Raw genomic sequence first — 13,485 nt, 5'->3', positions numbered from 1 at the left:
TGTTCCACTGGCCATAAAACACATATACCTTTTTTTTTTTTTTTTCGGATTTGGGCCTGAACTCTGGGCCTGGGCGCTGTCCTTCAGCTCTTCAGCTGAAGCCTAGCACTCTACCACTTGAGCCAAAGCACCACTTCCAGCTTTTTCTGCTAATGTGGTGCTGTGGAATCGATCCCAGGGCCTCATGCGTGCAAGGAAAGGACTCTACTCCTGAGCCACCTTCCCAGCCCAACACATGTATCTTTAGCCCATAAATCTCACCTGAACTCCAGACTCAGGTATAAGAATGGCATCTTAGGTCAATTTAGAAGGATGCCCAACAGGAGCAGCAAACGTAATACTTGTAAAACCAAACCATTGCTTTATATCTGCCTCAGTAAACTGTCCCTCTATCTGAGGCTTTCCCTTTTTTCAGAAAATAGATCTCAAACTATATTTTCTAAACCTGACTATCTTTTACCAATCTTCACTTTGCAAATTTTCCTCGAATCCATTACAATTCTCATTGGCCCCATTCTGTAAAAATATAAATAATAGAAATCCATCTGGGACCTAGTTATTATCCATCTCTAGCAGGAACACTCTGGTCTAAACCACCATTAGCTTTCATTTATATACTACCAATATCTTCAGCCTCAGGGAGTTGGCACCTGTGTTTCTGTCTAGAATTCTTTCCCAAGGCATCTTCTAAGTCCTACCCTCTTTAAGCATTTGTTCAGTTGTCACCAGTGATGGCATCCCCACATCCACCCAGATTTCTTGCCTTATTTACCTTCTGTTTTTCTTCCTGCCAGTCTCATACACCATGTGTTTATTTGTTGATTCTTTTCACACTTCCTCTAATTACATTACAAGGTCAATCACAACAGCAGCTTTCACAGTTTGGTTCACTGCTGTATTTTTTAGGTCTCAGTAGTTCTTATACTCTACAGGCCTCCACGTATTTGTTCAATAAGTGAATGAAAAATGAATGAAACACAACTACTTTCTGCTCTTATTTCATATTTACTGTCTCTCATCTTTCTCTTGTCCTTCTTCTTTAATAGTTAAAGGCTTCAATAGGCCCACATGCTTGACTTCACTGATAAAATGGACTAGGTTATAATACTCTTTAATATTTCCTCATCCCTCACATTGGATCAGTTTTAGTATTTTCTTGGCTTTACTTCTAAATGCTTCACAATAGGCACCATATCACTCTCATTGTCTTTATTCCTGCTGACAGTGCCCAATTATCCTTGTGTTTTTAAGTACTTGATAAAAAATGGTTCTGATGGTTTCTCTTTCTCTATTCCTTCTTCAGTGGATCATAGATCTAAATATACTATAAACTTGATCAAGGAAAGACTGGGGAAGACTCTGTTCTAGATTTAAAGTAACTGCAGCCGGGCGCTGATGGCTCATCCTTGTGACCTAGTTACTCAGGAGACCAAGATCTGAGCATTGCAATTTGAAGCCAGCCCATGCAGAAGAGTCCAGGAGACTCTTATTTCCAATCAACTAGGAAGACATGGGAAGTAGAGGTGAGGCTTAAGTGATATAGGCCAGCCTTGAGTGAAAAAGCCAAATGAGTGGATGAAATCCTGAGTTCCAGACCCAGTTCTGATACAAAGGAAAAAAAAAATACATGTGACTACAATGAAAAATACAATACATAGAAATGAAATGATGCTTCTTATTCTCACCCTTGTCCTTTTTCTGTAAATAATTGGGTTAGGGAGAAAATGATAAAATGAGATCTTAAGGATTAGAGGCTAATTGCAAAATCAATGTTAATGTGTTGGTACTCTTGGTTTAGTGTAATTATTGTATGGTAATTTGGAAGAATCTCCTTTGTTGACAGGAAATGTAAACAAAGTTATTTAGGGTAAAAATTGGCCTCTGTAGCAAAGTTGATGTATGTAGTCAGAAGAAAGAAAGAAACTCTCTCTTTGCAATGTTTCCTCCATGCTTGAGATGGTTTCTATATAAAATATTTTAACATGTGTACAGAGATGATATTGAACACAGTCCTGCACTTACGCGAGGGCACGCATCTTAGGTGATGTTCTTCTTTTCTATTCCCAGGTGAGAGCCGTTTGAGCCGTCCTGTTTTTACCCAGGAGCCACAAGATGTCATTTTTCCTTTGGATTTATCAAGATCTGAAATCATCCTGAATTGCGCAGCTCACGGTTACCCTTCACCCCATTATAGGTAAAAATCCTACCCCTGGGTACCGCTCAGCTTTTCCCTTTGTCATTGATGTAAAGCATCCATGCAGTGAAGTGCTTTAAAAGGACCATAATTGGACATGTACAGCTCAAGGCATTTTTTTTTCTACTGGTACACAGCTGTGTACTCGCTATTCACATAAAGACACAGACATTTCCAAATCTGTCCCTCCTGCCATTTTCAGGCTCTCTTTTCAAGTAACCACTCTGTCTTACTTGCTTGTTACGTTTGTTCTTGAGATTCAACACCATGAAGAACTATATTGTAATTAGAACTAAGAATAAAGAGATATAGGAACAGAGAAACACAGGTGGGCAGGATGGCAGTAAGAGGGACAAGAAATCAAATTTGATTGCTTCAGTGGAAATGGGAAAGTGCAAGCTCACCTTGCTTTCCCTAACCCCACACCAGTTTGGAACCAAGGCCTGACTTCACCCATTCACAATGACTCTGAAAATGGTCCCATAAAAGCCACACTGATTAATTGTGTGTGTGTGTGTGTGTGTGTGTGTGTGTGTATGTGTGTGTGTGTGTGTCTGTGTGTGTGTGTGTGTGTCTATGTGTATGCTGGTACTAGAATTTAAACCAAAGGCTTTGGCATTGTAACTGAGATTTTTTCCATTCAAGGCTGGTACTCTGCCACGTAAGCAATAGCTCCACTTCTGGCCTTTTCTGAATTAATTGGTAATAAGAGTCTCACACACTTTCCTGCTCAGATCGGTTTTGAACTTTGATACTCAGATCTCAGCTGCCTGAATATCTAGGATTATAGGCATGAGCCCCCTGCACCTTGCTTGAATTTATTTCACCAATAAAATTCCATAACTTCATCAGCAGATCCCATTACTCTGAAAGCACCAGTTATAGAAAAATGTTGTTTAAGATAGCTCTGTACCTTCTAAGGCAGACAGAGAATTTCTGTTATATGTAAATAGGGAAAAAATAGATATGTTTCTTATGTATTAAATAAGGAAAAATAGTGGAGAAGGGCCAGTAATGTCTTCTTATTTATGCAATTGACAGAAAGGCAATTTGGTCCATATTGTGGATGGAATTCACACATTTAAAAATAGATGCATGTATAAATTATACTTATTTAAATGACAAGGATATTTAGCTGGTATGAACTGTGTATGTGAGTTGAATACAGGAAAGAAAATGAATATTAAAATGACTACTGAGGATCTGAGTTTTAAGGCATTTTCTAAAAGTTTCACATTTGACATATAGGGGCAAATTGACACACATACAAAAATCAACAAATTTTTGCCACATAGGCCAGATATGCTGAATTTTGAGATGGGAATATAGATACATGTAAATACACATAATTCCTTTTATCTTAATTTTTTCAAGGTTAATCTACTACATGGCTTAAATGTACCCCAACCTTATCTTGTATTTTATACAACTATCTTCTTTTTCTTTTTATGACAAAGTACCTAATAAACTGTCTTTTTAACATTTCACTTATGAAAATTTCCCTATTATTACAATTAATTAACCAACATAACTCAACTGTTAGGAAAAGGTTGATCACTTTACTATTTGTTTCTCTCAGTTCAAGGTTTGCTTGATTGTTAGTTTGCTCTCCTTAAATAATGATCTGTTTTATTTAATTTACCATCAAGTTACATATATAAAATCTGATTAACATAATCTTCCAGGAACACCTAATATTTACAGTTGTAATTTCATGTTTTGAAAGCTAATTCAGTTGATTATAGAAGTTGGTAAGGTTTGGTAGGGAAAGGAAATAATATTTAAATCTCCATAATTTTTTTAAAGTTTGCTTGTAAAATAAGTTAAGTACATCATATACATATAAGGGTAAGAAAAATAAATGATGTTCATATAAAAGTACTGGATGGTGATAAGTAAAATAATGTGATTCTGAAGACAATTGGGAAATTAGCATTTCTATGAAGAAATAAATAAAATAAAGACTAAAAACAATAATGTCACTAAATAGCTTATATTCCTAAAATACTTGTAAACTGAAAAGCTAAAAAAAAGTAATTTAGCTTCTTATTTCTAATCTCTGTAGCCTGGCTTACTTCATCTCTAACATTATATTACAAAACACTCATAGAATAGAAGTTTGAAGAGAGAGCAGGAATTAAATTTTTAATTCCTAAATGTCAGACTCAGACCCAATTTCACTGATAATAAAGCAAAGGGCAAAGGTATTTCAGATAAAATGCATTAGCAACAAAACGTGAAAGTTTGGTTTTAATATGACCCTTTCTTACTTAGATTTTTATTTTAGAAATCTCCTCCACAATTGTATTCACCTGGCGGGGCGGGGGGGGGGGGGGGGCAGGGGGCGGGCTGCTGTGCAGAGAAAAGAAGAGAAAAGAGAAAAGTGAGCCATAGTAAGAACCAAGGAGAGACACATACTAAGACAGACAGTCACTAAGCAGGTACATTAGAAGGAAAAGTTTATTATCACAGACAAGATATTTAAAATGTTCGGGTATAGTGTAAAACTGAAACAAAGAGCCTTTGACTAGAAATAAGTGTTCTAGTCTGTCATCTCATTTATTTTCTTCTTGGTATAAACTCCCTTCTTCATAACTATGGAGTCCTTTTTTTGCATAGTAGTTTTTAAAGAAAGAGAGCTCAAGTGAAATCTAGAATTTAATTTATGAAAAAAAAATAAACACATTGTTGTAACAAATGTATTCTGTTCTCTCTTTTGAAGGGAATTGAGCTGTATTTTTTGTTTCCTTTACCAAATCCAATATAGCAAGCAAAATTTCACAGAGGTAGATGGCAATGTTAAAAGTAGAACTTTGGAAAGTTTAAGAGCAATATGCTGAAAGTCACTTCCAATGAAATTCATGTCTTCACCAACAGGAGTTTAGTGATAGCTAGAAGATAGGAAACACTAGACAAATCTGGTCAAAAGATTTCCTGTGGAAAGGATTTCCCTAATATTTCAAAGATCAAATAAAAGGAGACAAAAATCTAGCCAATGAGCCTTGGAAAGGAGAGAGAAATGAGCTGGTCAGTCGGTCAAAGATGGTGCTTGGGTACGTTTGCTTATTTATATTTACTCAATCCAGAAAAAAATACGATAGCAATGAGCTTGTTCCAATATTTTATTTAGGTAAATAAAATAATACACATAAAAATTATTTCTTTGTAGACTATCATTTTTCTCAAATAAAACCAAAACCAACAACAAAACAAAAAGGATTTAGTACATGTGTTTTTGAAGATTTTTAACACATTTTCTCATGACCTGGTCACCAGAGAGAATTCCTTGTTATAATGTGCTCATTTTCCTCTTCGTCTTGCTCAATCATGTTCAATCCCATGAGATAAAGCAGAGTGAATATTATTGCATATTGTATGCATATTATTGTGCCCATTTTATGACCAATGAAAATGGTTCCTGGGGAAGTCACATGACTTATCCAACCATATAAAACAAAAGATGCTAAGGCTAGTACTAGAACTCTTTTCTCAGTAAAAGAGTCTCATATTTACTCTATATTGAGATCAGTTAGTGATATTTAATATTTAGATTTTATTGATTTTCTTCAAAGTCTGGGAACAAATTCAGAATAAGCAGTGAAAAATAAAGGCTTAGTTTTTGAAACAATATACACACACACACACACACACATACACACAACCAAGAGGCATCAAATATAACCCCAGTTATATTTTTTAACACAGAATGTAAGTGTCTAACACGAAAGGCTGTTGCCCAAGAAAAAGTCCAGATTTTAGTTCAAATCCATTATACTTCCTGGAATTAATATATTAACTACATGCTAAAAAAAATAACCACCTAAATTACACTTCTGAGTTTTATCACAAGAAAATATCTAAGATTTGCAATGTTATCAGTAAAGTGTCTATGACAGTTGCTTGAATTCATTAGTACTATTTTCCATTGATTTAAACATATTAATTAGGACAAAGCCCACACCAGGAGCTGAACTCCTGATCTATATGCACAGTTTAATAATCATTGTACCATAGTGATTAGAATGATTACGAGGATACTGTGAAAAATTCATTTGCTGCAGCTAAGCCAACAACTTTGAATTTGTGTTGAAAAACAATTACTGAGCTTAATTAGGAGCATGTAATGATGACAGCAGTTATTTCAGTGATTGATTCCAAAATTAAAGAGAGCTGGCAAACTAAGTAAGGGTATATACTTTGCTTTGAAAATGATAGGGAACACAGAGGTCCAAAGATCGTGTCCTGTAAGCAAATTATGAAAGACAGAATTACAGCATTTGTTAGGAGGATATCGGCCTCTTGAGACAAGCCTACAGAAAGAAAAGTTTGTGTTTTCTTATACAAATATTGAAAACAAGAAATTGCCTGTATAAAGCCCTATAGAAAAAAAACCCAATGTACTCTTTGAATGATGTCTTTATTTATTGAAGAAAAGTTGAAGCATAAAAAAAATAATGACCAGGTACTGGTGGCTCACACCTGTAATCCTACCTACTCAGAAGGCTGAGATCTGAGGATCACAGTTCAAAGGCATCCTGAGCTGAAAAGTCCATCAGAATCTTCTGTTAACCACCAGAAAGCCAGAAGTGGTGCAGTGGCTCAAAGTGGGTAGAGTTCTAGCTTTGCACAAAAGCTCAAGGAGAGCATCCAGGCCCCAAGTTCAAGTCTCATGACGAACAACAACAGAAAGCTAATAATTTAAAAATAACAGGGTTGTCTCAAAACCTGTTATGGTTGTGGTCCATCATTGTACAAAGTCTTTTATAGAGAATATCCTAAGTTCATGCTTCTTTCCTACTTTCACAGGTATTTGCCAGATTCTCCCCATTGGATATTTCAGGAAGCTCTTCATGTGATATAATTCTATAGAATAATATTACTTACAACTGGCCACCCAAAATATTTAAAAAATGATTTCATTATGAATGAAAAAATTCTCACTTGTCATAAATCCTACAATATCTGATTTGGAAATCAAGTGTATTATAAATTTTTTATGCATTTCATTTATATATTCTAAATTAAAGACTGAGGTACAGATCTAGCCTGTGCAGAAACATTTGTGAGATTTTTGTCTCCTCTTAACCAGAAAAAAAAATCTAGAAGTAGAGGTATAGCCAACTAGTAGAAAATCATTCTAGAGCAAAAATATAAATGTAGGCTTGAGGCCCTGAGTTCAAGCCCCAGTAATGACCAAAACAAACAGACACATACATGAATAAATAAATTTATATTCAATGAACTTGTATGCTTTTCTCTTATTAATCAATCTTTAGTAATGGAAGCCTCAGCTAGGAATCGAGCAGGAGTGGGTAGAGAGTTGTGCTTTGTTCTCCATTCCTACTTCTGTTTGCTGTAATTTACTATTTCTAAGTGTGTTTCCCTAAACTGTGTATATGACTCCACACAGTTTGCCCCCCCCCCAGGAATAGATCTTATTAACTATGCTGTGTTCATAATTTAAAATATTTGAGGATTGATTGGGTAGTAGAAGATAGGGGAAGTAAAGTTTGGCTAAAGAATGTGTGGTTGTTCGTGTGTCTTAATGACAACCAAGTGAAATTTCTCAAGCTTCTTTTTTTTGGGGGGGGGCGGTCTGGTCATGGGGCCTGAACTCTGGGCCGGGGCGCTGTCCCTCAGCTCTTCAGCTCAAGGCTAGCGCTCTACCACTTGAGCCACAGCGCCACTTCTGGCTTTTATTTTTTCTGCTTATGTGGTGCTGAGGAATCGAACCCAGGGCCTCATGCATTCAAGGCAAGCACTCTACCACTGAGCCACCTGCTCAGCCCCTTCTCAAGCTTCTTATGTTTGAACAGAAACATACAACTCCATTGCACCTCAGCTAGTTAATTCATGGACTAAAGGATTATTGAGGGACTTCTGGCTTCTTAAAATTAAAAAAAATCAAAAACAAAAACCTCCTCAAACTGCATTTGTTTTGCTAACATATCATTTTCATTTGGCACTCCTCAGTGCCTTTGAAACATTATCAGCATGATTAATTTTTGAAGTCGCCGAATGCACAAAGTTGTCAGGCAATTCTCGCCTCGTTATCAGGCTCCAATTAGCATTGGAAGGTCTTTGTTGGCAATTTTGTGCCATTGGTAATATAACTTCCTTTGATTTCTATCTCTAACTCATTTTTGACCTTCACTTATGCAGCATCAGCTGTGAGAGTTCATGGATAGTATAGAATTTGAAAGGGCTTTAAAGGAATAAGGTGGCCAGTATTATTGGCTTTATGTTTCATTTTTATTTCTCAGTTCAAGGGTTCTGTTGCCTTTTGGTATACAATTGAACGAACTTCTTGAAGAGTACAAGAGTTTTCAAATAGCCTAATTATTGGTATCATGGAGCTCAAGGCAGTTACCTTTGAAGAATCTGGGAGCCTTTCGTTTTGTTGTTAAGTTTGTAGGGATCAAAACTGCATATTAAGACAAGTAGCAATCAGTTCTCTGTGTTATAACTTCATGTCTTTCCCTTGAAGGTGGAAGCAGAATGCCACAGATATTGATTTGAACCTGAGTTATCACTACAAGTTGGAGGGGGGAAGCTTGGCTATCCGGAGCCCCCACACAGATCAAGACATTGGCACATACCAGTGCCTGGCCACCAATGTTCTGGGGACCATTCTAAGTCGAAAGGCAAAACTACAGTTTGCATGTAAGTTTAGAGGGAAAAATATCTCTCCTCTGTGTGTTTCTGAAAATATAATATAATATTCATACGTATAGTATGGGGAATAGCAAGCTTTGCCAATAACCTCTTTTTGGAAAGGAATGGTTTTATGAATGTAAAAAAATTTGACTAATGTTCTTGTCTGTGGTTGACATCTGTAATCTTAGCTACTCAGGATGCTGAGATCTAAAGATTACAGTTCTAAGTCAGTCTGGGTAGAACAGTTCATGAGATTCTTATCTGCAGTTAACCACCAAAAAGCAGAAAGTAAAGAAATGGTTCAAACAGTAGAGCACCAACCTTGAGAAACAATAGAAATTAAAATAAAAAATAATTAAGGGCCAGTATCCAGGCCGTGAGTTCAAGTCCCAGTACTGGCACACACACACACACACACACACACACACACACACACACACACACACACACATTCACACCAAAGTTTTGACTGTGTAGTTTGGGGATCTATATAAGGAAACCTTTCTCTACACAGACTAAAAAGAAAAAAAACCAAAAAACTAGTAAAATGAAAGAAAACATCAGTGCCATTACCTGAGGTAAATTATTTTTAGTAAGTCTCAAAAAGTTCCAGATATAAATAGTAAGATAACAGTTTTCTAATATAGCGTTATTGGCCCTTTAATTTTTTTTCTTTTGCTTTGGGTATTTATGTGAAGAACCCACAGGAGAAAATCAGAGGGCAGAGGTGTCACTGGCAAAGAGGAGTGTGTTCTTCCTGGAAGGGCGATCTCATACCCATGGTGCAGTGGAGATGGAAATGAAGTGGTTGCCAAAGGCAGGCTTTATATTAACTGTAACAATGCCCAGCTGTATCACATAAATGTCATCCAAGTAATTACCTTGGTGACATTTGGGGACATTAGCCGATGAACAATAGACATACTGTTTCTTATATTCCTTATATATTGTGTTTCCAGGGACAAAAATGTTTCTTATTGGCTTCAGTGAAAGCCTTGCTGGAGAGTAATTATATCTGTGGATGTCGACAAAGCAGAAGGCTTGCGTTTCTCCTTTGTAGAGAAAGCTCCATGCACTCTGGCACTATACCTGTGGGATCCACAGTCTTAGCTGCTACTCTTGAGGGGCTCATGGAAATGTCTGCACTGTCTTATAACTTCAAGAAATTGAATGATTTGAAATTTCATTAATAAATGTGTACCCTAAGCCCACCTTGCAAAATTACTTTAGTCATCAGAAGATACATGAATTAATAATTGTGTCTGTTTCTCCTCGAAAAGCTGATGTAGAAAGGTATTTTATGTGAGGAGTCTCATAGCCTACACACAATTCTATTTCTATTGACCATTTTGAGATTTGATCCTAAATATATGTGTATTTAGCTAGCTAGCTACATATCATCTATCTATAGTATGTATATAATCTATATATCATCTATATAAGATACAGTCATGTATCTTATATTAGTGTGTATATACACGTGTGTGTTCACACATTCATTTACATGTATATGTACAAATGCACACAGGTTTATACACTGAAATTGCTCTGAGTATATGCAAATTTGTACAAGTTTATACACGTGGAATAAGAAGTCAGTGGATCTAAGTAGAATATAGATGAACAGAGGTCGGTAAGTTGGTAGCATTTTTAAGATAGTAGAGATAATTAAAATTGATTTCTGCATTCCAGCTAGGAATCATAACTTGGTAAAATCATAGAGAACAAAATATAATACATTACCTAAATGAGCAATTGCTCCAGAGGCTGAATGATTCTATCACAATAATTAATTCTCTTGTGTGTTAAGGCAATGTCCCTCGAAGATACATATAATTTGAATCCAATTTCAGAATGATAAATCTGACTCCCTGGAAAAGGAGATTCCATATATGTCACAGTACTTATTTTCTAAATAACTCCTAAATTTCTCTATCTGTTCTTGAAAACAACTGATTTTCTGTGCCTAAAAATCAAGGTATTATTCTTTACAAAATAACTTCATCTGTTTATTTCAATTAATATCCTGTCAATTTTTAACAAAAATACTCTTTAAAGTTCTCTATTTAACTTACCCTCTTGTTTGCTTTTTAAAAATCCATATAACTTAAAGAATCTCTATTTTGAACATATTTTTTCTTTGCCCTTTAAAAGAATAAGGCAAGGTTAAAAATTGAGAATTAAATGCCTTTATTTAGATGAATGAAAGAAATGGAAACTTTGGTCACTGATGATTTTTCTGTATCTTTATAAGTTTTCTGGAGGGATAGCTAAAGGTGTATGATTGTTGATCTTTAAAAGCATCATGATTATTCGTTTATTTGGAATGTAAAATGTCCTATATTCAAGATCTTACCTTTCTCCTAGCAAGGTATAATAAAGAGTCTTTGCTCATTACACTGACATTTGAAGAAAGGACCACATATTTTTCTTCTTCTGTCCTATTTTTACAGTGATGTCATATTTAATTTTTTCTTATTGGATCCAAGAGATAGTTGCTAGCGTGTAAACATGGAAATGATTAATCCTGAATACATGTTAACAAAACAGAAAGTTCCTGAAGTGAATGGACTTCTGTATCCACATTTTGATTCCTCACCATCTCCCTCATAAAGTTCACCAGTGGTTATTTTCCTGAAAAAGCCTTTGTAGAATATTGATGATGGTTAGTGGATGGGGCCTGATACAGACAGAGTCTGAGTTCAACATTGCATCTCTGTCAAATGCAACATAATGAAATCTGGCCAGTTCTTAACAACATTGAACATCTAGCAAGGAATCTGTAGAATAAGACTAGAAGTAATGGCTACCACAGAGGAGAGGGATTGAATTAACTGAGAAAAAAGAAGACGTGAAATCTTCCATTCTGTGCATGGTAAAAGAATCATCTATCGTTCTTTCTTAAGTTTATTGTTTCTCTTAACTTGGCCAAATGCACATTTCAATCTGCTACTGTTTCTCAAAAGAAAAATCTTCTAGTTTATACTTTGAAGATTTCTTCAGGCCAATTTCTTACTCTCTTACTTTCAAGTCTTTTGGATACCTTAGTCTATCTTATCTCTCTTGGACCATGATGGGTGGCAGATTTTATTCCTGTTTCCATTTTCTAGATTAAAAGACCAAGATTCACTGAAATCAAGACTTTGTTCAGATATGTTTTTAGAGAACACTTTTCATCATTGTTATTATAAAGGGAAGGTACAGAGGGGTTGCAATTACCTAAGTCAGGTAAAGAGTATAATTCTTTTGGACAATGTTGCCTCTTCCTTTTCAGTCCCTCCCAGCTTTTCCCTTCCTTCCCCACCCACAGGAGTATAGTTCATTTTCAACATACTGTCTAGTGAGTACTGCTGCTGCATTTGTTCACCCTTTATCCCTCCATTTCTATGCTCCTTTCTTACCCTCCCAAAGTCAGATAAATGAATAAACAAGAGACAAAGAAAAGAAAAACCAATAACAATAACAAAGAAAATAACCACTTGTTTCCATTCCCTGGGGTGCATTTCAATAAATATTAGTTTATATAATGTTTTCACCTAGGCATTACACCTTTGTGTTCCTTCCCTAATAGTATCCTCCTTTGGTCTCACTGTTTGCAAACGTCTAAAGTCCTGCATACTTTTTCATGTTCAAGTGAGAACACTTTTTTAAGAACACTTTTTGCATAGATGCTAAAGCATTCAGAATCTGAAATCTAGACTTCTCACGTTACAATATTGAGTTCCTACCAAACCCTGCCACACAGGTCAAGGAAACTTTCTTTATTCCAGTTGCAAATGGCATAATAACTTAAATGAAAACTGTTAAGGTTAAGTTAACTTATTGTTTTAAACAATTATGTGTATTAAATAACAAACCATATATTTAAGACATAGGTAAACCATTTAAGTAAGATAGGTGCTGGGGTAATGGATCCAGATTCCCCTGGATGAATGATAAAGGTCCTGCTCTTAATACCCAGGCCTGTTCTTTCTCTGCATTTCATGGGAAGACTTTTTGGCTTAACTCCTCCCCTTATCCTATCTTCTTTCCCTACCCCCTGCTGAGAACAGATAGATTTATGGGCATAAATCCTTGCCTCAGGTTCTACTTTTAAGGAATTCAAATGACAGATAGCTAAACATTTACTGTCAGATATTTGGTCTACTTTTTGATGGAAATCTTGGGTCCAGAAGCCTTACTCAGACAACTTCCTTAGGGTAGAATTAGAATAGAGATGTTCCAGTTTTCTCAGTTGACAATTCATTGTTGAGGGTCATTTTGACCTTCAGAAGAATTGGACTTAGGAATAGCCTTTCATATGTGGATTGTCCATGAAAAAGACTAATATTCCCTTTGGTAATTGATGGCTTTTGCTTGTCTGGAAGTGCAGTAATCCAGAAGCATAATCTGAATTTCTTTTTCTTTTATTTTTATTTATGTATTTATTTTCTGCTGGTCCTGGGGTTTGAACTCAAGACCTGGATTCTATCCTTCAGATTTATTTATTTATTTTGGCTCAAGATTGGTGCTCTACCACTTGAGTGATAGCTCCACTTTAGGCTTTTTGGTGGTGAACTGCAGATAAGAGTCTTACTGACTTTCCTGCCTAGGCTGGCTTCAGAGCTTAATCCTCAGATCCTCTTGTATAGCTA

General features: G+C 35.8%; 1 protein-coding gene across 1 annotated transcript in view; it reads left to right on the top strand.

Annotated features, from left to right (window-relative positions):
* Cntn6 (contactin 6) overlaps positions 1–13,485 on the top strand; it is a 252,515-nt gene that overhangs the window by 109,386 nt on the left and 129,644 nt on the right. Inside the window, exons 3-4 of the mRNA XM_013010399.1 lie at positions 2,068–2,194; positions 8,682–8,857. Of these exons, the coding sequence (XP_012865853.1) occupies positions 2,068–2,194; positions 8,682–8,857 (303 nt within the window). The remainder of the gene's footprint in view (positions 1–2,067; positions 2,195–8,681; positions 8,858–13,485) is intronic.

Source organism: Dipodomys ordii, unplaced genomic scaffold, assembly GCF_000151885.1.
Source record: "Dipodomys ordii isolate 6190 unplaced genomic scaffold, Dord_2.0 Scaffold12, whole genome shotgun sequence".
Lineage (NCBI taxonomy): Eukaryota > Metazoa > Chordata > Mammalia > Rodentia > Heteromyidae > Dipodomys > Dipodomys ordii.
Note: the sequence above shows the minus strand (reverse complement) of the source record. Positions and strands in the feature narration are given on the sequence as shown.